The sequence below is a fragment of the Hetaerina americana genome, unplaced genomic scaffold, assembly GCF_022747635.1.
Source record: "Hetaerina americana unplaced genomic scaffold, ioHetAmer1.1.p SCAF_80, whole genome shotgun sequence".
Taxonomy (NCBI): Eukaryota; Metazoa; Arthropoda; class Insecta; order Odonata; family Calopterygidae; genus Hetaerina; species Hetaerina americana.
In genome coordinates, this window is record NW_027287428.1 from 1,151,119 (window position 1) to 1,174,841 (window position 23,723).

Consider the following 23,723-nt stretch of genomic DNA (forward strand, 5'->3'; position numbering starts at 1 on the left):
TTCCAAAGACTGTCCAACGGTAAATTATTTAACATTTCGGCGGGACTTAGTTCAAAAGAGCTGAAACTCGAGCACGAGATTCCGCGTGCCAGGGAGGAAACGAAAATGAAAAATAAAATGAAGAATCATCCAGAGTGACTTTCGGCAATAAATAGTCGACGACACCATTGAAGACAGTGTCCAAGAATGCTTGCGGTCATTCCTTTCCAATGGCGGCGGCCAGTCACCCCCTTTCTCGCGGATACGAGCCACCCTTCCCGCGGAGGGAGGCACCGATATGACACCGGCTCACCAGGGAGGGTCGAAACCGCAACCTTCGCTGGGAAACAAGTCGACCACCGCGAGTAAGCGTGCCCGGAAAAAAAAGACGCGCAAAAATGAAATAATATTTCACTTACTTTCTTTTGTTCCCAAAGGGCGTTGACGCTGGGTTTCCCCCGCCTGAAGTCTGATTGGTCGATTACGTCGTCGTGGATGAGGGAAGCCGTGTGGATCATCTCTGCTATCATTGCCACTTGCCTCTGGGCCGGTAGAAGCCCTCTGAAAGGGGTGGGACGAGGAGGGTGGTTAAATAGTGTTGGAAATTAATAGACATAACCCCACAATTCCTAATTCCATCACCAAGGGCAGCATTACGGTAAAAGGAAAATGATTGTGAGCAGTGTGATATTCGCAAACAATCCAGGATCAAGATGAATGAGTGCATTCTAATTTCTCCTTCTCACAATGATTTGCTGAGTCGGTCATATTTCAATCCACGGCACAAAACGATGGCTTCATTTTTAGACGCTTAGAGCGTGGCATCCAATAAAATTAATTTTTTCACGAATACTAGATTGTTCTCTTTTTGGCTTATTTAATTCTCTTAATATAACCGTTGATACTCGCTACTGAATTTTAGAATCATGCGTCACCAAACACGGCATTCATTCGCCCTAATACCCCCCCCCCCCCCAACACGTTTAGGTGATAGGGAGGACTCTGGTAAGGCATCATGCTCATGAAAATCAAATGAGAATTCTGCGATTGCCAAGAGTTCAGCGAATTCCTGTTTTTGTATTTCTGTTTTTTTTTCAAAAGCTGCAATCAAAATGCAATGCAATCTGCTATGTTTTAACAGTGCAGATTAGATATTAGTTTCGCGGTGTATTATACAAGACCTGGCGTCCATTTTCGAAACATTGACACTTTTACGCGTCAACAATTATTTTAACCCGCAAGAAATACTAACAATCCATTGTCACCACATTCAATATTTATTTGAGCAAGGAATTATTATGACTATGGTAGTACACGGCTTAAGGGAGATATTGGATGACTGACTAAACACTGCTATATTTCTAGGCCTCATCCAATACAGCAAAACTTAACACCTTAAACTAAAATTTTTCCACAATTAATAGACGTTTTCGATTGCGCATACTTTCCGCCCCCAATTCTTCCGTTTTACATGCCTATTTGTTTCATTCCTCCGCATCTCATGCCAAACTTTCTCCCCTCTCTCACATTTTTCAACATTCCATCGTGAATCCAAATGCCTTGTGTCCACTTTCTTGCATCCTCTGAATTTCTCCCAACAACCCTCCTCCTCTACCAAGCCTTGTTGAGTTCTTTGATTTTTTTCTTTCCATCCATTTTATTCTTTCTATTACTCCCTACAACCAAATCCCGAAAGCCTCCAATCAATATTTATCTTCTTGACTCAACAACCAAGCTTCCACACCGTACGAAACTACGTTATGTTTCAAAGTTTTCACTCATCTTTTTATTACATCCATACTATAGGTCCTTAGATTCAACTTGCTTCCTGAGGGTAAAGGCTTCTATGCCGAACCCAATTTACCTTAAAGCCATGCTACTTTTCCACCTCTTCCAAAACAACTTCCTAGTTAGATGATTTGTTCCACCTGTTCTAGTTTATGCCTTCCAATAACAACGTACAACTTAAGCCTTTCTACTTCTGAAGAAGCTCATTATACAAGTATTTGCTCGTATTTGCTTTATTTAGATTCATTCTGATCTCATATCTAGCAAGCTTGTTTCAAATAAGCTCAGTGGTGTTCGTAATTCTTCGTCGTAAATCTTCGTCGTAAATCTTGACCATCTACCAACCTAACCGATTTGATGAATTACCCACCGACTTTCATTCCAATATCCAGTTCTTCCCATGCCACTTTTACCATTTGCTAGACATATAGGTTGAAAAGCACGGATGATAATGGTCTCCCCTGTCTTACTCCTCATCCTAACACTACTCATTTCGACTCTACATCCACCAAATATATCTGAGCAGTCTGAGATAAAGATTCTGAATAAGTAGCCTATTCCTCCAGCCTACTCTTATCGTCTGAAATACGTTAATTAGTTAATTCTGTTCAATATACCCCGTCGAATTCCTTCCTTACTGCCTTCTTTACGAAGTAAACAAATACACCCTGATTGTACTCCCATATTACCCTCTATTAGTTACCTCATTACTTCTTCATACTCTAACTCAGGACTTACTTTGTCATCACGAGTAACTTACCCGTTTCTGAACTGATACTGATCATCCCCTAAGTAATCATTTGCCCCTCTCTCAATTATTCCATTGACAACCATAAGTAAGTACTACCCTAACTGGGAACAAAATTAAAACTTATCGTTCCATCGTCCTGAAATTCGGCTGCATTTTCATTGGAATGGCATGGGAACTAATACTGATCTGAAGAAGTCTAAAATATACAAGAAATTAGCCAATGCAAAATCTTCCTTCCACGTGTTTCGAAACCCTTATGTAAGTCCTCGGGGATGACCATGACCTTCTTCTACGAACGTACTTAATGGCAAGATAGTAAGGCATTAAAGAAGTGATGTACGAGGGTCATCCGGAAAGTAGTACCCGTTCGTGCCGCATGAAGTGCTGACGACGCGAGTAGCCGCTGGACGAGGTCAGATAGCTTCAGTGGCTTGTCTGCCTTCTCTGAGCCAAGTTGCGTGACGCTAGCATTGCCTGTGTTGTTTCTGTGATTGTTTACAATGTTTAAAAAAATTGAGAACGCCGCCAGTTGTGAAGTGAGGGCAGTGATTAAATTCCTCAATGCAAGAAACGTTCGCCCATGTGATATTCATCGCCAATTAAAGGAGGTGTATGGAGACAATGTAATGGACGAGTCGTCTGTTCGGCGGTGGTGTCGCAACTTCAACATGGGGAGGGGGAACACACACGACGATGAGCGTTCGGGGAGACCGTCTGTCATTACAGACCAACTGGTGAGCTCAGTTGACGAATTCGTGAGGAACGATCGGCGCGTCACAATTGATGACATCTGTGAGCATTTTCCCAATCTTTCTCGAACAATTGTTCATGAAATTGTTAAACACCATCTGCATTATGCAAAAATTTGTGCAAGATGGGTCCCTCGCGTATCTCAATGAGCTGGCGGCGAAGGACTATGCAGCAGGAATACAGAAACTTGTCACACGTTATGACAAATGCCTTAATTTGCTTGGAGATTATGTTGAGAAGTAGTTTAAAGTATCCTCTTTCAAATAAAATTTTTTATGTTTGTTAATATTTACTTTTGTGTCTTTATTTCACGAACGGGTACTACTTTCCGGATGACCCTCGTACATCACTTTAAGATATATTCCTACGCAAGCTTTCAGGATTAATAATATACATGATAATATAATGTTTACTAGTAAGCCATCATCTTTAAGACCAATAGAAGGAATTGAGAGTGCTAAAATCACTCACAAGTCAAATTATTAGCGATAACCACTCATCGTCCAAAATGAAGCCACCCATAGAATTTTAAGCAGGCCTGAAACCAGAAGCACTCCTCACACATTTTTGACAAGTCGTCCTCACAAATGTGACCTACCAAGTTTACTGAAAACCATACGGATATTTCGCCGAGCATCCACTGATTGAAAGTTGGAAGTGATCCGTCCCGCTTTCTGAAGCACCATGCCGAAAATATTATAATACAAGCCGTGTTTATTGTACTGTTGAATAAAGATATGAGATTCAACAAATGATTACCCAGAATTAATATCTGTGAAAGGAAATAAAATCTACCTCGGTGAGCAGAAAAGAAAGGGTAGAAGTAAGTAAAACAAATTTATACGGTGTATATATATATATATATACATATATATATATATATATATATATATATATAATATACATATACACAACACACAATACATATTTCAACTTTGACATCAACAAACAATATAAGAACACATAAAAAGAACACTCACACGATATTTCTCAATAATTTCTACGGAATTCAGCTCCATCTTCCTCAGAAGAAACAGTAATACTGATATATATGGTATATATACTCGTATATATGGTGGTATCTGATGGCACATACATATATATATATATATATATATATATATATATACATATAAATATATACATATATATAAAAACGACAATTCAGATTCCACCATCAATATTCCCCGTTTGGGTGCCTAATATAACCACATACCAAATAAAAAAACGAGATAATCAACACTCAAAATGATTACAAAAGAAGGCCATCCCCATTTTCCCGAGAGAAAACCTTTTATTATGCTCGGTCTGACGCGGAATGAGAAGGGAATAATTAAGAGTGGAACGAAAAATTTCTACCAGAAAAAGAAACAGGAAAAAAAGAATAAGCGGTGAAAATGCAAAGGGGATAGGGGCTTACCTGTCAACTGTTGGCCTGTGCCTGTGAACATGTTCGTTAATTGCTCGTGCCATGAGGAGCGCCACCATTGGACGTAATGCCTTCCCTTCTCCGTCAAAGTAATAACACGAGATTCTTTCAAGCTCGGGTTTGGAGGTATTCTTCCGCAATTCCTGGATACAAAAAAGAGTTGAAAAGAAAAATTCACATGGGAAGCTCAAATTAAACTTCCCTCGGCTAACGACACTTAAACATAAATAAGAATGACTTTGAAAAAGTGTCCTAACTCCGCACAAGTTGCAGTGTGTCACGCAAGTTAGCAAATACCGGCAACGGATTCCAACAAAAAACGTTAATGCTCATTAAATGAACGAAATTTGTTTCAGAATTCCTTGAAAATCGAACAAAAAGCATGTCCATAAAGCGTGACGGCAAGGTGTGAGGTAAATACTCTGCATGCCGAGGTTAGAAAATACTTTCATGAGAGAATCTAGAACATGGTGCCCCCACTTCCATCGCTCTCTCCCCCGACACAATGAAAAAGTGGCACGTTTAGACTAGAGATTATGTAAAATGCCAAAAATATTGAATATAGGATAACTTTTGTATAATTGTGGCGCCAAACTAATTGGTAAAAAGCAACGATATCATCTTTAAAGTTTACACATTATTCACCAAAAATTGTTTTAAGAATTCTATATAACTTGTTTTTGTATAAAATAACTTGTTTTTGTATCAGATAACTTGAAAAAAAGAACTCATCATGATGGAAAAAATCAATCCTGAGAAAAGTCTGATTTGGCTGCCTGCGTGGGGAAAATGGTATATTTCGACATAATATACATTTATACGATCTCAGCCAGTTCTTGAGGCTAGCCAGTTCTAGCAGGTAAATCTTAAATCCGCAGGTAGGCAATACCGAGAATAAAGTTAATGTGATAGTTCGGCACACATCGAATCTTACACAGTATCAGTATGTGAATTGACATGTATCCCCCCCTAACAAAATCGTCATTTCATAGTTTCGACATTCCCGAAGGTATAACCAAATTACTCTCTTCCACGCGATGAGTTCATGTGACTGCAAACTATTTTAATCAAGAAAATTTTAGTTCAAGATATTAGCGCATTAATTTATTAATTAAATTTAACAGCTACTTTTCAATCCAATTTTCTTTCATTTAAACCTTAGACCAAAATTAATTGAATATTCTCGTGTTCTTTCTACAATAAAGTTTACTTGAAAATTGATGAATGTGAAATGAAGAGCTTTCTCTAACCAAACACACTTCCACAGCGAAAAACATATTCAGGCCTTATCATTTTAGTTTTATTAGGAAGGAATAGGGAAGTTGATAATTTTATATAATATTTTGCTAGATATTTTGTTTCTTAGTTCTCATTCAATGAAAATATGACACGCCATTCGGACAAGTTTGTAGAATATGAAATAGAATTAAATTAATCCCTAAGAAAGATATTTTAGGCACGTGTCAACCTAATATAACCTAGTACTTTTTCTTACTTTGCAATCATCACTTTTTCAATTGTTTTCCTTTGATATACGTGACGGGAAGGAGAAAGAGCATTTAGCAAACCTCTTTCTGGTAGACTTTCACTAATTTTCTTACTGGATAGGAAAAAGAAGAATATTTTGGTGTTACAGTAATTGCTAAGAATAGAGGAATATGATTAATATTACACAATAAGTAGTCTACGTTTTTGTCCTAATTTTTAGTCAAAAAATATATATTTCTTCACAAATTGCCGTTTGATAAATTCTAATTAATGAGGGCTGCAGACAAGATGAAACGGTGCAACACAATAATTCCCATGCAAGGGAAATGCACACCTATACACGAGAAGTACTCGTATAAGAATAGTAAATTATAGAATATTATACATTATTTGCCTAAATATAAACCCTATTTTGTATTAACGGAGGCAACCCAGGGCATATTATAGAATGCAATTAGTTGACGGGACAGTTCCACGACATTGAGCACAGTAAATGACGCTGAGAAAAGAAACATTTCATCAGACTCATCCCAGCAATTTTTTAAAAATTACTTGGCGGTCAATTAAAAGACCGTATTTCCTTCGCAATGATTACACCTCAAATTACGATGTGGAACATTTCCAAAAAGCCAATCAAATAAATTAAAAACATTCCACCCAAATTCAAGAAGGAACCACGCCCACGAACACCCAGCACCACCGCACCCCCATCCCAATTAGGCTTGACCTGTCGTATGTCGTGGAAGAGTGTGCTCATTTCTTCGGCGAGGAGTCTGTACGGGTCGACGGCTTTTCCGGTCTGTGGGTCCGCGTCGGGGTCAGCTTCGTGGGAGTTGACGGCGTGATTGGAGACGGCCGGGGGTGGACCGGCGCTAGCCACACTGAGGGGGCGCCAGAACCCACCCCCACCTCCCCCGCCCCATACCGTCGACGCTCCGCATGTCGCTTCGACGCTCGTCCTCGTGGGCAGCCTCTGGTAAGAGAAAGAAAGAAAAAAATGTGATTGAAAAGAAAGCGTGCGGAAAGGAGTGTGTGTATGTGTGTGAGAGAGACACACATATGCAGAAGGTAACAAACGGGTCAGAGGGAGAGTAACGTAACACAATGAAAACGGATATGGAAAGAGGGAGGGAGAGAGAGAGAAAACGCGTGCCTAGGAAATAAAAATTACAATCGCCCGAGACGGCAAAAGGGTGGGGCCGGCAACATTTGCTAATCCAGTTTTTTCTTCTCGCCAACTCACCATAGCTACGGGGGGAAAGTTTCGGGAACTTTCGGTTATTCAAGAATATGCACTTCAAATCAACATACGTCGCCACTTACTCCGGGGTTTTTCAGGCAAATGTCAACAGTCTCCTTTGAAGACGGGAGTGTTTATCGAAGATGGACAAGGTTGTGTCCAATCCACACCGTTAATCACCGTTTACCTGTGCCATTTGAAACCTACGTAAGAACAGCAATCCTACGTAAAGCGACGGCCGAAGTTAACAGATGCCTCACAAAGTGGCGCGAAGTACCTACTTAATATGCCTCGCTTCGTAAAATAATGAAGGCATGAAATGATAACGGGATTATGCGCTAGAGATCTCGTGGGTTGACCATTAAGGAATTTTCTGACACCAACTATGTATGATAAGAGGAGTCATCTCACGCCTAAGTCCTCAATCGAAGGCACGACGGAAAATTTACGGAATAGAATTCGAGCCCGGCTGAGGCATGAGTACGCCTACCAGAATGCGAAACCAATAAATATCGATTACGAATGCCGGGTGAAATGGGCACTTACAATACTGCCAAGATTTAACAAAGCCTGGCGCTCACAAAAATTTCAGTTGGCCGGGTGCATTGGCGTGGCTGTCGGCGGCGAATTTTAGGAGTGCGCGAATGTGTGTGGCGTTTCAATCACCTTGGAAAGCAGCATTTCAAACCCAGACGTCCCCCTTTTCCATGTGAACACCAAGGAGGGGCGCGTAGAGAGCCAAAGGCAAGCGCCACCGCGCAGGTATGTCAGTTTTGCCAAAAATCACTTTTAGTTTATATTTATATAGTTACGACAAGTGATGCAACCGTTCAGACGAATCAATGACGGTATCGTGAATGAATCACCACGAGAAGGACTGGGGAATCTTCGATTCGTGCAATTCTGGAAGTCGCCATATGGAAAATTCCGCCTTGATAAAATTGAAAACTAGAACTGCGGTCGAATTTAACTTCATTGTCCCTACCTTAACCAGGTATTCTGCCCAGCTATCACGATGCAGATGAGCTTTAATTGCCTCGAAGTTTCGCAAACGAGGGGAAAGAGTTGGTAGTCCACATGATTCCCAAATCAGCGACACCCGGAAGTCGGCGTAGTCAGGCGACAAGGCGAAAGCCTTCGACATTTGGTGACATCTGCTACCTAAAATATCTTAAATTGTCTAGAGCAATTTTCGCGAATATTTAAAAGGTAATTGCCAATAGTTTACACATCAACGTTAGTCTAGATGACGATATACCGTATTCTTGAATATGCTTTAGGGTCTGAGGTGTAATAGATATTTTGTATTACACGGTATTAAAATGAACTGAAATAATTTAGAATCACAAATAAAGTTTTTCTACAGCTATGGGAAAGATGCATATTGTAGAGACAAAAAACTGATTAGCTAAGAACATATCACGCCTCATATCAATTCCCATTCAGCGTCAGACCCGAAAGTTATCAGTTAACTCTATATCAAACTATAGGCCAAAGGACGATTTATATTTATTTTGATAATATATGTACATCGAATGACAAATGAAATGGCGATAGAAAAAATCACATACTTGTACTATTTCAAGTGAAATAGAAACAAGAAAATGTCTTTTAAATTATCCTCTACACTACTTATCGATACAATGCGATGGAAGGCGAGTGGAGATTCTAACGATGCGGAATACTCAAGAACAATTAGTAACATTAAATAATCACCGCAATTAATTGACAGTCCTCTATTCACTCAGTATAGGCAATCATTCCAATTCTAATCCCTATAATGAAAGACGGTCCCACCGGCAAGCATTAAAAATTGGATGGCCAGCTACGCCTAATTCATAAGAAAATGCTGAGTAAATATATTTGAATGTAAAATACTCATCTTGAAGATTACTACTATTTATAAAGCAAAGAATAGCGAAATTAGTAAAAAAAACCATCGTTTGGGACACTTAAGCGGCAGTTGCTTCGAATTCGCTTGCGTGACAAAACATTGGACACTGTCCGGCTGGATAAGTGAATAAAAGCCTCTTGACGACTGCCTAAATTGAAGTCTCCATTGTTTTTTGTCCTAGGCTCTTCTCAGAGGCCTCAGAACCAGCCCGAATGAGACGCGACGACAATGCCACCTCAAAGAATCTAGGACATGGTTCGCTAATTGCCACGCTAAGTATGGCTGATGATGTTCTACTTTTATCGCTGCAGTACCATAAATGCTCGAACAGTATTAGCCTTATACTAAAATATTTCCGATCGACACTAGAAATATTTATCCCGAGGGACTTCCTTTTTCATCGGCAACTTTTCGCTCCCTGTTTCAAAATAATTGAGTAATGTCACAAAGGAGTAAATCCAATATTTATTGTTTTGGAAACAAAGGTAAGGGAAAGTAAGTTAAGAGAAATTCCATTAAAAAGAAAACTTGCCAATTATTCCAAAAGATATATTTATGAACCAAAACTCGATTGTCGAATAAAATACCATTTATCCGAACACCATTGTATTTATGAGTACCTAAAATGATATAGAAGATTCTGTTATCTGTTATTTTTTTCGGACTCTAATGGTAAAAAGTCTTATCCAGATTTTTTCTATGAAATTCCCTGCTCTAGTTTCAAAATTTGCCGTGTGTGAATAGTTTGCATAAAGAGGTTGCACTTTAAAAGCGGGTAAGGAACACTGGGCAAATAAATGTGATTGCCGAAAGATGTTAACCAAGGTATGCCAGGAAAGGTTAAAAGAATTATAAGTAATCAATCTCGTTATGGGTCAATGACAAATGAACCTAAATCAAGATCGAAAAGACGTGATTGTGGATTTATACGACTCCCAACAAGGGAGAGTATGATGTAGGGGAAGACATAATTAATCAGAGAAATATGAGGACTTGAGTTCAGCCTTCTGTGCGTTTTTTCACCTTATTATACTGGTTGATCTTTCGTACGCAGTTTTCAATGTTAACATATAATAATTATAATAATGCAAATCCAAGAATAATACGTATTCAACATGGTAAATTTAAGACTTCTGAGTCATCACGATTCGAAGGATTCTCAGAAAAGGATGTGCCGAGCGAGACATCCTTGAATGTCAGGGCATGCAGCCAACCTCGATCGTTGATATCTCTGCATTGGGAATGCGGAGACTACAATGGTCGTTACTGAACGAGAAAAATTACTGATATTTACAATATATTGCCGCATTCTCGAAGAATTTAGCATTCCCAATCGATAATCGGGATCGCTCCAAGTATCCATCCATTTAAATAGAACCAAGAAAAATTAGAACAAGCAATCATGTTTAGCAACAATTAATTACGCCATTGTTGACGAATAAATCAAAGTTAATAATTCCATTTTGGTAAGTTAAAATGAAAAATATTGAGCATTTATATAGATTAATGCAACTGCAATGCGCCGAAATTAATCAGATTTACTTTTCGATTTTGGCAATTTGCAATTTGTAACAATTGCTCACTCAGTTGACGTCATTCAAGTCCTTATATTTTATCGTAATTTATCATCCGATTTCAATACGGTCTTCGCAGGAGCTTTCGCGTTAGCGATTTTCTGTTGGAGGACGAGCAGATGACGAACAAATAACTAAGTTGCAATAATAAATGAAAAAGAAAAACTTTGTTCCAATCCACCACTTTATTTCAGGTACGACTAGTTTCGACACTACGGCGTCATCCTCAGGTACGTACCTGAGGATGACGCCGTAGCGTCGAAACTAGTCGTACCTAAAATAAAGTGGTGGATTGGAACAAAGTTTTTCTTTTTCATTTATTAAAATTAACTTCCACAAAGTTGAGGCTGAAACTATTGAGATAAACTAAGTTGCATATCATTTTAAAACCTGATATCTTTCCCGATATTTGAGAATATGAATCATAGAGGCTCGAATAAAGGAATTCTGTGTCATACAGCGGATTTTTTATAACTTAAAAGCGCAAAAATTAGAGTGCATTTAATTGCAAAATCTCGCGAGTTCAGAGCAAAAAATAAAATAGTTTGAAAAAAGATTTTTAAATATGGTCAAATTAACTGAGTTCATTGCAATAAGCTACTCGTAACTTCACTGTTCTATTAAGGCGAGGTAGCTTACTGGGTAGAGCGTTCGGGCACTGACTAGAGGGCTCAGGCTTGACTAATAATGACTAATGATGACTTGAATAACCCAAGACTGGTTGTTTTTCCAGTACCATAACTACCAGCGAAACCACGTACAGCATGGAGCAAGGAACTCGCACCCCTACGCTGAATGTGTGAATTTATAATTGGGTTTAAAAATCTACACGTTGGCTTTTGATTAGAAACTATCATCATCACTTCTTTCTAAATATTCTTTCCAAGGGATTCTCAAATACTTCCAAATCCTCATCATCTATGTGGTTTTCCTATTCAAATTTCTTTCGGCCTATGGTACACGCGTACCATTTGTTACGAAGAGAGTAATTTATGCATTCCACTTAGCGGGTAGGAGAGTCGCAGGAAATATCTTTCTCAACTATCCGTCAAAAACTCTTTAAGAACTTGCGCAAACCGTGTCACCAAACCCATGGCTCCTCCGTTACGACATCATTTTGTGATCAGCGCTAGCCGCTGCCGAGGCGTAATACTATTAGTATACTAATACTAGTATTTTCTATTTCCATCAAAACGGTCCCCCGGCTGAAAGCATCAACTCCATGAAACACCACTGCCAACCATTGCGGAATTAACGATGGATGTTAAGACGGAGGAGCCGCCATACAAACTAAATCATTAACAATGTTCAGTGATAGAGGATTCTCACGTGAAGGCGCAATTGACAATGGTAGGTGGGACAACGTGGGAAAGTGAGAATCCGAAATGTTGGAAAATCATTCAGAGCATCTTCCACGAGCGCGGAAAAGACGCAACTGGAAAAAGAATGGGTGTTGCTCCACATACTACTATTTCCTTTTCGCTCTATCCGCGAAAAATCTTGAATAATTGAAAAAACTTCCGGAATTCATACTCGTAGGGCGATTTTTGCTCCACCACCAGGGGAACGGAATTTAAGCAGAGCAACACTGGAATCCACGGTCATTAGAGCATCAGACTCCTGGGGATGATGCTATGCAGGCCACAACTAATTACGCAAAGACGCCACATACTTCCAGGAGGGTGTCCCTTGTCGGCATCTTTGACCACAACCGCTAACTCCTATGTCCGAAGAGGGCAGGGCCGAATGTCCCAATTAGATATCACGGCACTCGGTCGAGCATGGGTCCCCTCTTGTCGGGAAGTAAATATTTACTTCGGCCAGAGACACATCACACTGCCCATTCCCCCCCCCCCGGCCACATAAACCTTCGTACCGACAATGAGGCGAGACTTGGGGAATTTTTTTACGAAAGAGAGAATGGGCCACGCAATCGAAGGAAGACGGGAGGAGGACGGACGACTGGTGCGGCTTTCGGAGAGGGCGGGGAGGAGGTAAGGGAAGGGGGTAGGGACGGCCCATCCCCGAAAACGCTCCCCTTCCACGGGAGGAATGGTGGATGGACAGTGTCCAGCACAGGGCGCGGGGCCGCCCTTCCTCCCTCTCCCGTCGCGGGAAGGACGGAGTCGTCGTCGTTTTAAGTGAATTAGCCAAACAAATCCCGGGAAAAAGCACTTTCACCGACCGACTGGAGGCAGGTGTACGTGTCTGGGGAGGAGTATGAGGAGGTGGACGAAGGAGTGGTGGAGGAGGGGGTGGAGGAGGCGAGGTGAGGGGTATGAGGGGTAAGAGGGAGGTCGTGTGTGGATACCAACCTCTCCCCCTCCTCCTCAACACAGCGTATGGGAAAAAGGGCCAGAGATGCGTCGCGGACACAAGAGAGTGAACAGTCCCGTTCCACTCTCATCCCAGCCCCACTCACCTCTTCAAACCTCCCCTCCCGTCTTAACCCACATCCCGACGTAAGGAATGTGAAAGTGGTCCTCGCGGTGACGTCACAAGGTAAAATTCTTTATATGTGTGTATGTGAGTGTCTGTGTGTACCTCTCACCCCTTCCTCTCTCCCTCCATCCAGTCCAAGCCCTTCCCTCCACTTTTCTTTCCACCCCGTATCTCCGCCCCTTCCCGGCCTCCTCTGGCGCTCCCCGAACCGGAAGGAAGCGACTGGCGTTCGGGACGGACGAGAAAGCGGGCAGGGTGGAACGATGAAGATAGAAAGAGAGAGGAAAGTAGAGTTTCCCTTCTCCTCTCCCGCCTCCGAATACGAACGGAGTAGGAGGAAGCCGAAGACGACGAAGTGGCGGGGGCGGACGAGCGAGCGCGGAGGGGAGAGGGTGAGGACCAGGGGTGGGGGTTGGGGAGGAAACATTCGGAGCAAGGTGTGGGGGGATGGTAGGGAGCGAAGGGGTTGGATGACGGCTCCGAAAAAGAGTGGCACCCTTTCTGAATGGCGGCTAATAGGACTACGGCGACGACCACCGCTCTACGTGATAATTGCCCACCTGTTCCATTTCGCCCGACTTCGCGAGCGCTGGGGCTGAGCGGCCGCGGTAGCGCGTCTGTGGAGGAGAAATTAGGGAGAGATTGATGAAATCCAGAGTGATTCCACACTTCGGCAATCCGTTCTGGCCAATCCCCTTCCGATCCCCTCTTTCCCTTCCCCCTCTCCCTCAGACCTGCCGTGCCTCCTCACGCTAGGCCGTGCCCGGAATCGGAGTCGTGGAAAATCAAAATGTCGTCGGACGAAAGGATGAGCGAAGGAAACGAGGGAAAGGCTCAGAGGAGATCGCAATGAACGAACAAACCGAGTGCGGTGGTTGTTGCCTTGTCTGGGAATGACTCGTGGGCATATACGAACATGGGTTTGAATTCGCAAATAAGTGAAAATGAGAATTTTCTAAACGGAAACGCAGCTTGCTCCAGATGAACCGATACAGCCATGTCACTCGACATGATCGTGTCACTTTCTGAACTTCGGATTTAAGAATATCATTAAATCATCAAAAAAACGATATTTAAAGGCGAGTGAAAATTGGGTGAAAATTGAAATCAAACTATCCGATGAAACGTATTGAAGCGAAGAGTTAATGAGTATTCTTCATGTCGTGATTTAACTCAAAACTTAGAAGTTTCGATTTACATGGAGCCATAGTGTTACAGTTCTACACGCTTGCCCAGAAATATCTTCCCTGCACAAACTACAAGAGAGAGAAAAATAGGGCCCATACATATGATCTGAATGTTCAAGAAGAGAGCTAGCTAGGAAAAAGCAAATTAAAATTTATCCATGAAAAACAAAACGGAATCGTTCGAGGAGAACTAAACAACACTTGCCATCAATAAATTAGTTGAAATGCTTAATTCATCATAAATAACTTAACCCCATTTTCTTCCATTAAGTAGCAGTAGAAGGCACTTAAAGTTCCATTCTCTCATTCAGCCCGCAGAATACAAATTACGCACCTGATAAACTACTCGGGCCAAGCAAATGAGCTCGAAGAGAGAGCCATGTTTTCACTCACAAATTATCATGCTATGGTAATAATGTCAACGATTAACTTTAACAAGATAGAATGCCATGGTGAAAAAAATCAACAAGTAAAAAAATATAAGAGACAAAGTTAAAATGTTCAATATCCTATCGGGTAAGTGTATCTTAATTGCCTCCCGTACAAGCCAATTGCCGAGTTTTTAGAAATAACCTCAATATTGATGCAAAGTATGCTTTAACTTCGAACAGGACTTTCATTTGTTTTTTATCTCTATTGGCTACCCAACAAATTATATTATTACATTATTTAATTTCACTATTTATTTCTCAAGAGGTGCACCAGCCAATGCCATCCCTATAAGGTCTCCATCTAAATATTTATCATCATAATATTTATTTTTATTATTTACGATCACAGGGTACGAGACACCGCAGCGACAATGACCTTCCTTTAAAAACAAACCATGATGAAGACGATAGAGTGTGTGTAATGTGTCAATAGTAATAACTTTCATCACGAACATTCCCGCGAGGTGGCAAGGTCCGCTCACCCATACGCCTCGGCGTATAAACCGTGCCAATTTGCCCGTGGCGCCACCCAACCCTGGATTCTCCTCCCGGAGAGAAAGACAGAGAGAGAGTGGGAATGCTTGAGCCCTCCTTTCTCCTGACGCACCGCCGACCATTCTCTCGCGAGCCCAGTGGAGAGCACACCTTCGAAATGAAAGGGCTCCCATTAAAAAAACCCCATCGGAGCAACGCGGAAGAGTATTTTAGTTTGCGTAAAAAAATACCACAACAACAAAGCACTCAAAGATCAAGGTTAAGGCTTCGCAAAGGACGATGTAGGGGTGGGTGTTGACGGGGCCATACCTAGGGGGCGGTGTAAGGAGGATTACGGGGAAGATGAACAGGGGGGGGGAGAGGAGGAAGGTCACTCTGCCGGGCGACTGGTGATGACGTGCTGCAAACGCCCATCCAGTGCACCCGGATATTTGAGGGCTCGATTAGCACCTCACACAGTTTGCTTCAAATCTTACGGGTGGGGGGAGGAAGGCGGAGGAGGAGGGAAAATGACGATCGGCAATAGTGCGAGGAGCAAGTAGGATACAAGGGCGAGCTCCGGAACGGCGGTTAAACCACTCCGAAGCGGCGTTCCCGGCACCCACGGCGGATTCCCACCACACACCCTCCTGGGAGTAGGGTAGACGAGACGCCGTGGCGCATGGTGCACCCATCGGAGTGCGCCGCGGGCAAGAAGGAGAAACGGAAGTGTTTGCGACCCCCCTGAGATGGACTGGCACGCATCAAGGTCGACCGCCGCACGCATTTCGTTTTTCAACGACTTTCGCCGATGGCAAAGGGGGTCAGAGAGTCTCATTGAGCACCATTGGGCCGGATCACCAGCGGATCCAGCGAAGCGGCCCAAGGAACGCTGCCAACGCGGAGGAGGAGAAGGAGAAAAGGGTAGCGGAAAGATACGTCGTCAGCGCAAAATCTACGAAACCCCCTTCCCTTTCCCACAACCGAATGCAAACACACCGCCCCCGTCGGCTCACCCTTCTCCCTCGACCGATTGATTCCCTTCCATGAAGACAGTTGACGAAACGATTGGCCCCAAGAGGATTGCATCACGGCGAAAATTCACAAGGAGGCTGGTGAACCAACGATCCCCGTGGCATAACGGGAACATAATTTTCAGTGTTTCACCAAAAGGCTGCCACGATCAGGGACGACGAGAGGAAGGCTTTAATGGGCCGCTTCCCTTCTCTCTGGGCGTGAAATTAATCGGTAAAGATAGCGATATGAGCACCTGCACGATCCCTGGATGAATTTGAAACGGATCGAGTGAGGTTAATTAAATACATTGATGATTTTTTAATAATCCAAATGAATAAAAGCTGAAACATTCGTCTAAACGACCTTATTTCAAGGAAGAGAAATGACGCCTTTTTGGCAAAAAATCACATATAAAGCTAAGAAATTAAACTCGTTGCGGACAAAACTTCCGACAGTCACATGAGCTACCAGTCTCAGCAGTATTTCTCTATCAGATGTGAATCTTAGTAATCGGTCTTCTCAAAATTTTTAGGATTAACTTTTGCCTAATATGCCAATAGTTACAACTGAAGTAGATTTATTTGCGATGGCACCATTTTAGAGGAATCAGTTTGTTTCGTTCCGCAGAGCACGTTCGTACTCTCCAAGAAAGATAGAAAATAAACCAATTGACACCACATCCGCAAACATTAACAAATGTTTGCTGATGTTTCTCTGATAGAAGTCAGTATAGCCAGTACGCGAGGAAGATGAATCCTACCGACTCGAAAAAACAGACACAGACGAAAGGGTTGAAATTTCTTCGGCTTTAGACAACTGGATAACTTTCACCATTCCCTTACTCGAATTTATTCCAAGGTCCTATTATCCCCCACCCATAACTTTATGATTGACTCCGAATCCATGATTCTCTCGGATTTTAAAAGCTCGCCGACAAAGAAATCGACACGTTGCAGTCCTCATTGTATTCGCATTCAAATAACATCGAGATACTTGTCATTGTGTATGTGTGTGCTCTCTGAGAAGATATGGACGAACGATGAGAAAGGCACAGAAAAGTCTTCGTCTGATTATAATTCCGTGGGAGCCACTGGAACAAAAAAAAAGGAACGGGTTGGATCTGCACGCCTGAGCAGGGGGCGAGTTACAACGTTTTTGTGGTCTTGGACACTCGGGTTTTCCGAATTCATGAGCAGTGCAATCGGTAAAAATCCAGAGGGGTATGCATTAAGAAATTGAGAACGTGCGCTGCCCTTCAAACATTTTCAATCACGTTTCTAGATTTCATGCCCTTTCCCAAACTTGGGAAAATGCACGAATGCACTTGATATTGCCAAACCTCGTGTCACTTGTGTTCAAATAAGGCGATGCAAATAGAAATAAAAAGTATTATTTCGCCTAGTATTTACACAAAACACACGAGATCTACGCATCCTTTCCAACAGGATGGCTCAAGCTAAGAAGGCATTCATGAAGAAGAGTCGACTACTTTGTTCAAAGAGCCAAGGTTGCAAACGAGGAAGCAGTTAGTCAAAACGTTCGTATGGAACATGCCATTCTACGGATCAGAGAAGGAATATTGGAAAAGTGGACCAGCGAAGAATAGAAACCTTTGAAAAATGGCGCTGGGGAAGAATGTGGACGAATAAGGAAGTATAGTATGTAGAAGAGCAGAAGGTGAGAGAAGAATATGTAGAACTCAGCAAAAAAAATAAACCAAGGTGGAATCGACACTTAGAGGCCCAATGGATTACTTGGGAACATAATAGAAGGAAAAATTGAGGGGAAGAGCCTGTAAGGAAGACAAGGAAACAATCGGAGAAATTAAAGACGTAACACACAAAATCTATGAGAGTGTGAGGGAATTAACACTTAATATAGAATAATTGAAGGTTGCAGTAAACCAATATTATATTGAAATACTGACGCTGTAACCTTTCTTTTTGTTCCAGCCAGAGAAAAACCTCTGTCTCTTAACGGAATGTTTCAATTCAATGTTGATTTTTTTAGCATCAACCACAATATGAATTGATGAAACAATACAGCTTCGACCAAAATATAAATGAGCGATACGAACTCCTATACGCGCTAAATCAAAATATACATCGGAACATCACGACACTTGAGGTCGTTGTCAATCGCTTCGTAACGTAGCGCACAACACCAGAACCTCAACCATTCACCAGCCTAGTGCGCCACTACTTAACCATTGACACGTGGTACAAAACTAAATCGTAATAAATAAGCCCACTAGCAACTTAAGGTATTTACATTGCAAATTATTTTTATTTCATTAACGGGTATCCGTCAACTTTCTACCCTCATTCCATTCTGTTCGTATTATCTTCTAACTCTTCATATTTTATCTTTGTTTTATTTAGCTTCGTTTCTACATCACACTCCTGACTAAGAAGTTACACCAGAAATGCAGATATTTCATATTGCAAAAATCATGCGGAAGCGGATGGCTTCATTAGATCAACTGTCGTGGAGTCTCTCCCCCGTTCATTGAATAAGCTACACACTAGTTCCGAATCTCATTTCCCCGATATCAAATCCAAAGCCGTGGTTATTCGAATCGATTAATCGCAAGGAGGCATTAATTGCAATGTACACAGAGCAAAGTCTGAGTCGCCTTCAGAGGGACATGGCAAGTGTACACCGCGGTCAAATCTCCCAAAGCGAATTATGAGTTAAAAAGCAAATTGACGAACCGCCGCGACAGGAGATGTTGGTTGTTATTAATTAACTCCATCCACCACAATCACACACTACCTCAATCTCCGAGTGCGAAGTTCAACACCAATCGCACGTTTTCTCCCGAGCCAGAAGACTCTTCGGGAAGAGATGGAAATGAGGCACGGGCGTGAAAGTAAAACCAAGGGGGCGCGTCTGTATTATGCACCGAGAAAGTTAACCTTACGTTATCAGAAGCGAAGAGGAGAAAATAGTAGGTACTCAGCCCCAACCCCAATGTCTTGGGGAGAAAACCCAGTAAAAACTAAAATCGAGGCTCTCATCTTGCATGGCAAAACTTACGCTGGGGAGGTGCTTTGAGGACTGAAATTTCGCTGGGGAGAAGAACTAGGTCGCAAAAAATTGTGGAGCGAATGATCATCTTCGACTCTATATATAGGCAGTCACATGACGGCCTAAGTACGTTACGCGGAGTAAATCGCGAAATGAAAAGAAAGTTGGGCGAAAATGTCATGAGACGGAAGGTTTTGGAATCACGGCCTAACGAGAATGCAGAAGAATCTGCTAAATGTGGGGATATTTCAAGATAGCTGTATAGGATACGTCCGTGTTCAAGTGAAAAATTCACTTACGCTTTTCCATTGAATTAGTTAAAAGTACGACATGGTAATTACATGATACTTTATTGAGGCAATTACTAATTTATAAAGTGATAGGAGTAACAATGCAATCAGGTCCATAGAAAACCTGATCGGGAGAAAACTGAAAGTGAATAGTTATTTTACCCCATTTTTACCCCAGTTTTTACGGCATATAACTCTATTTCTCGAGTGCTCTTGAAATACATTTTAAATAACCGAAAAACAGGGGTAAACTTTTCTACATGAGCCATTTTAAGATCAGTGGTTTGGAACTCATCGGCCACACTTGAAGGCTCGGTATGAAATAAAGGCTGTGGAGATAACGACAGCCTTGCTCTCCTCTGGCTGAAGTCTCTTCAGCGCGGGGGAGAGATTTCAGCCTGAGTTCAAGCCTTTGGGAGATTTCGGGTCAGCGCCAGACACCATCGCTGACACACTGCCGAACTCTCTGTATCGGCTAGGCGTGCATTTCCAAAAATAATGAGATTAGGATCAAAATCTAATAAGTGCTGCCCATGGACCCCTACTCTCACCCAATACCAAGGTTGTACTATAAGCCTCATCGCTACAATTCATGCATAAATCTCCAGTACATTATCAATGATTATAAGCTTCGTTTGAGATGATTTTCTCTGGACATATCCCTGACTATTACCGATACTCTGTTTACGTAGTAGGTAAATATTTTATCTTTAATAAAGAGTATTTACCAACATGATAAAATTTGCGAATATATATATGCACGGGTTGATTCACTTGTAATGAATCGCAAACATAAAATAAAGTCCAGTGGGTAGGGCTTTGAATTACTGACCGGAGTTCCCGGGTTTGATGCCCGGGCACGCCTCTGGACAACCTCAGCTCCACCCGAGCGGTATGATTTTTCGGGTTCCAGGGAACTTTCGGGTTCTTGAAACTATAGGAGGCACAGGGAAAGGAATACCCCCTTCCCTGATCAGTGAATTTCACTCTGTTGGGCTTAGTGAATCACGTGAACTCAACCCTTACCTAGCGAACCACCTTCGGGTTGATTACTATGGTGGTGGTGGCATTTCATACGTGGATGGTTATTCAGTTAGAGCCAAAATGATGCATGAATGGCGACGGAGGGCAATATTTTCACCAAAATATATAAATATATAGCACATTTATTTTATTTTTTTATGAAAGTTAATGTTTGACAATCAATTTTCAAACTTGGAACAGTTATTCGAAAGAAGTACATGTGGTTTCTAAACTCTTATTTAATTTTCCAGAGATTTTTAATTGTTAAACTGTTCTTCGAATTATTAACGGATGAAATTTTACCTTTCATTTCTATCTTCTATTATTTATTCTATTTTCACAAAGTTAATATTTGAATTTTTCCCATAAATTAGGGCAAAGCATCATTGAATTCATGCCTTTATTAGCGTACATTTTCATATACCTCCCTAAAATTCCACGTGTTCATTGAATTTCTTCAGCTTTCGTCCTTTTTATGCTTTCGAATTTACATAAAATTTTGCACCCGAAAGGTCTGTACTTGCGATATTACTAATTAATAATACGCATAAGTTAAAGCAATTTTGTACTATGAAACTTTACTTTAATGCGGATAACTGAAATATTAAAAAATGATAATTACGCAAGAGATATCGTTATGGAATTTGTTATTATCATAGTTTGGGATATAATTTTAAAATGCCATCAAATTAAGGCAAATGATCAAGATTCCGAGGGTAGAGAAAGGATTTGAGAAAATCTAACAGGTCGACAGCCTCTTACTCAATCACAGTTGACACTCTCCGGAGAATCCCGTCCAGACTGGCATGGTGTTGAGGGAGTTGATAAAGAAGCAGAAGATAATGTCACACGAAAGTGCGTGAGGAAAACTCGAAAAGACAAGGTAATGTACTCACCGGCGAGTCAATAATTACTGAAGTGATTTTTCCCAACCAAATGACGTTTCTGAACATTCCTGTAAATTGCTCGGCAGACTAAAGCTAGGTGCCTCATGCACGTAGACAAGCTTGATTATTTTGTTAACAAGGCTGACATTTTTGTAGTTGCATCTCTATAACTATTATAAATTTGGTCATACATAATATACATGGAAATCAAGACGAGTCCACTTATCAAAGAGTATCCGCGTTGTAAAATACAAAATTTAACATTTGAATAATCTGGTTTAAAGGGAAATCGCTAGGGTCTTTGATTAAATTGTCCGTGGACAACGATACCGAGAATAATTATGACTCCTCGTTTCACTCACACTAATATTCGCAAATTGCAACTTAAATCGCTTTTCCTCTCAAACGTTAATAAGGCTTAAGGAATATTGACGGAGAGGTAAAACGTACACTAAATCGGAAATTATTAAGCTTAGAAGTAAATGACGCAAATGACGCAAAGTTCACCAATGTTTTGGGTTATAATCCATGGGTGCTACGAAAAAAATATTTCAAAAGTTTCACCAGTATTATTTTCCTCCCATAATTTGAATTATTCTCTAACTTTTTAAGGTAACCCTAATAAAATAAATAAAAACGGATAACCAAATCACGACACACCTGAATCGAGACCAATGCACATCTCTTCAGTTCATAAGGGAGGGATGGATCTTATGAGTCGGTTTCATGTATTCCTAAACATCTTTATGACAATTACAATCCATGGTTGGATTTTAAGATGGATCATCAGTAATTTGTTGGAAGATGGAATGAAGGTGCAAGGATAAGCAAGGGATTTGCCTTCCATCCACAATTGAGGCTGTATGCATTGTAAGGGACGATTCCAAGCAAGCTAACCCAGTTTTCATGTACGAGAGATCGTACCGAATGCTGATGGCAAGTGGGTGAGCCATCCTCAACGCGCGAACCTCTGCGGAGCCGAGGGGACGGGGGGTGTGTTGCCAAATTGCTCCATTTGTGAGCACCCTCTCGAGATGCGGAGGGAGGGATTGTGTGAACGAGAGTGAAGGTGTGGTGGAATAGGGGGAGAGAAAACGACTAACGGGGGAGGGTTGCGGGGAAGTTTCGGCGGGGAGGGTGAGGCGGGGGACGGGCGGAGTGGGGAAGAGGGCATGAAGCGGTGAAAGCGATAGACCGCCTTCCTTCCCAGTGGGCCATGCGCCACCAACTCTTGTGCCAGAGCACAACCCTTCGACGGAATCGCGGCCCGCTGTTTACCTTCCTTCACCCACTCGCTAATCGATAAATCCACGCTTGTTTTTCAATCCCGCACCGGTCATTTTCTCTTTCGCGATGGGGAATAAGTGGAAGACGACGGGAATCCACATCTGGATTCCGTCCGGCTCGACCAGGCAACAACACGTTTCAGACGGTGCTGGTGGCGCGCTCGAACGGTGCATTCGGGAGAAAGTTTTTGAAGGTCCACTGTCTCTTTTCTTTTTTTGTGGCTTTTTTTTTGAGAAATCATAACGATTAAAAATGCGTGGCTGGTCCTCGGAAGTAATGAATAAATAGGGAATCTCGAAAAGGAATCGATTCCTCTCCACCCTCTCCGTTGAATGAACGGGAGTGCATTTGGTATAACATGATAAAACGACATCGGCGACCTTGAATCATTCGCCCCAAGAGCCGTAGTCATGAAGATATATATCCAAGCGGTGGCGCTATTTCAAGAATACAACGCTCTGTTGCGCAGGTGACAGTAGCACCGAGGGCGGGGAGCATTGGTCGGAAAAAATACAATGGAGAAAACCTAAATGATGTACCAAGGTGAAAGTAGAAACCGTCTTTTGACTCACATACCTAGCATACTATCGTTACCATTGACCTTAACCGTACGTTCGTGATCTTGTATTCTTCCATATTTTAGTCTAATGTTAAAGGTTTTATAATGGTCGTGATCTGAATATTGGGCAAGACAAAATATGGTACTAAGCAGCATAATTATCTCGTCTAGAATGCCAATAATGATCGATGGACGACAATCAT

The 23,723-nt window shown here is 41.7% G+C and overlaps 1 protein-coding gene across 1 annotated transcript in view; it reads right to left on the reverse strand.

Moving 5' to 3' along the window:
• Positions 1 to 23,723, reverse strand: part of qless (decaprenyl diphosphate synthase subunit 1 qless) — a 166,051-nt gene that overhangs the window by 110,013 nt on the left and 32,315 nt on the right. The window contains exons 2-4 of the mRNA XM_071597144.1: positions 6,913 to 7,158; positions 4,689 to 4,840; positions 399 to 540 (exon numbers count right to left, since the gene is read on the reverse strand). Coding sequence (XP_071453245.1) covers positions 399 to 540; positions 4,689 to 4,840; positions 6,913 to 7,158 — 540 coding nt within the window. The remainder of the gene's footprint in view (positions 1 to 398; positions 541 to 4,688; positions 4,841 to 6,912; positions 7,159 to 23,723) is intronic.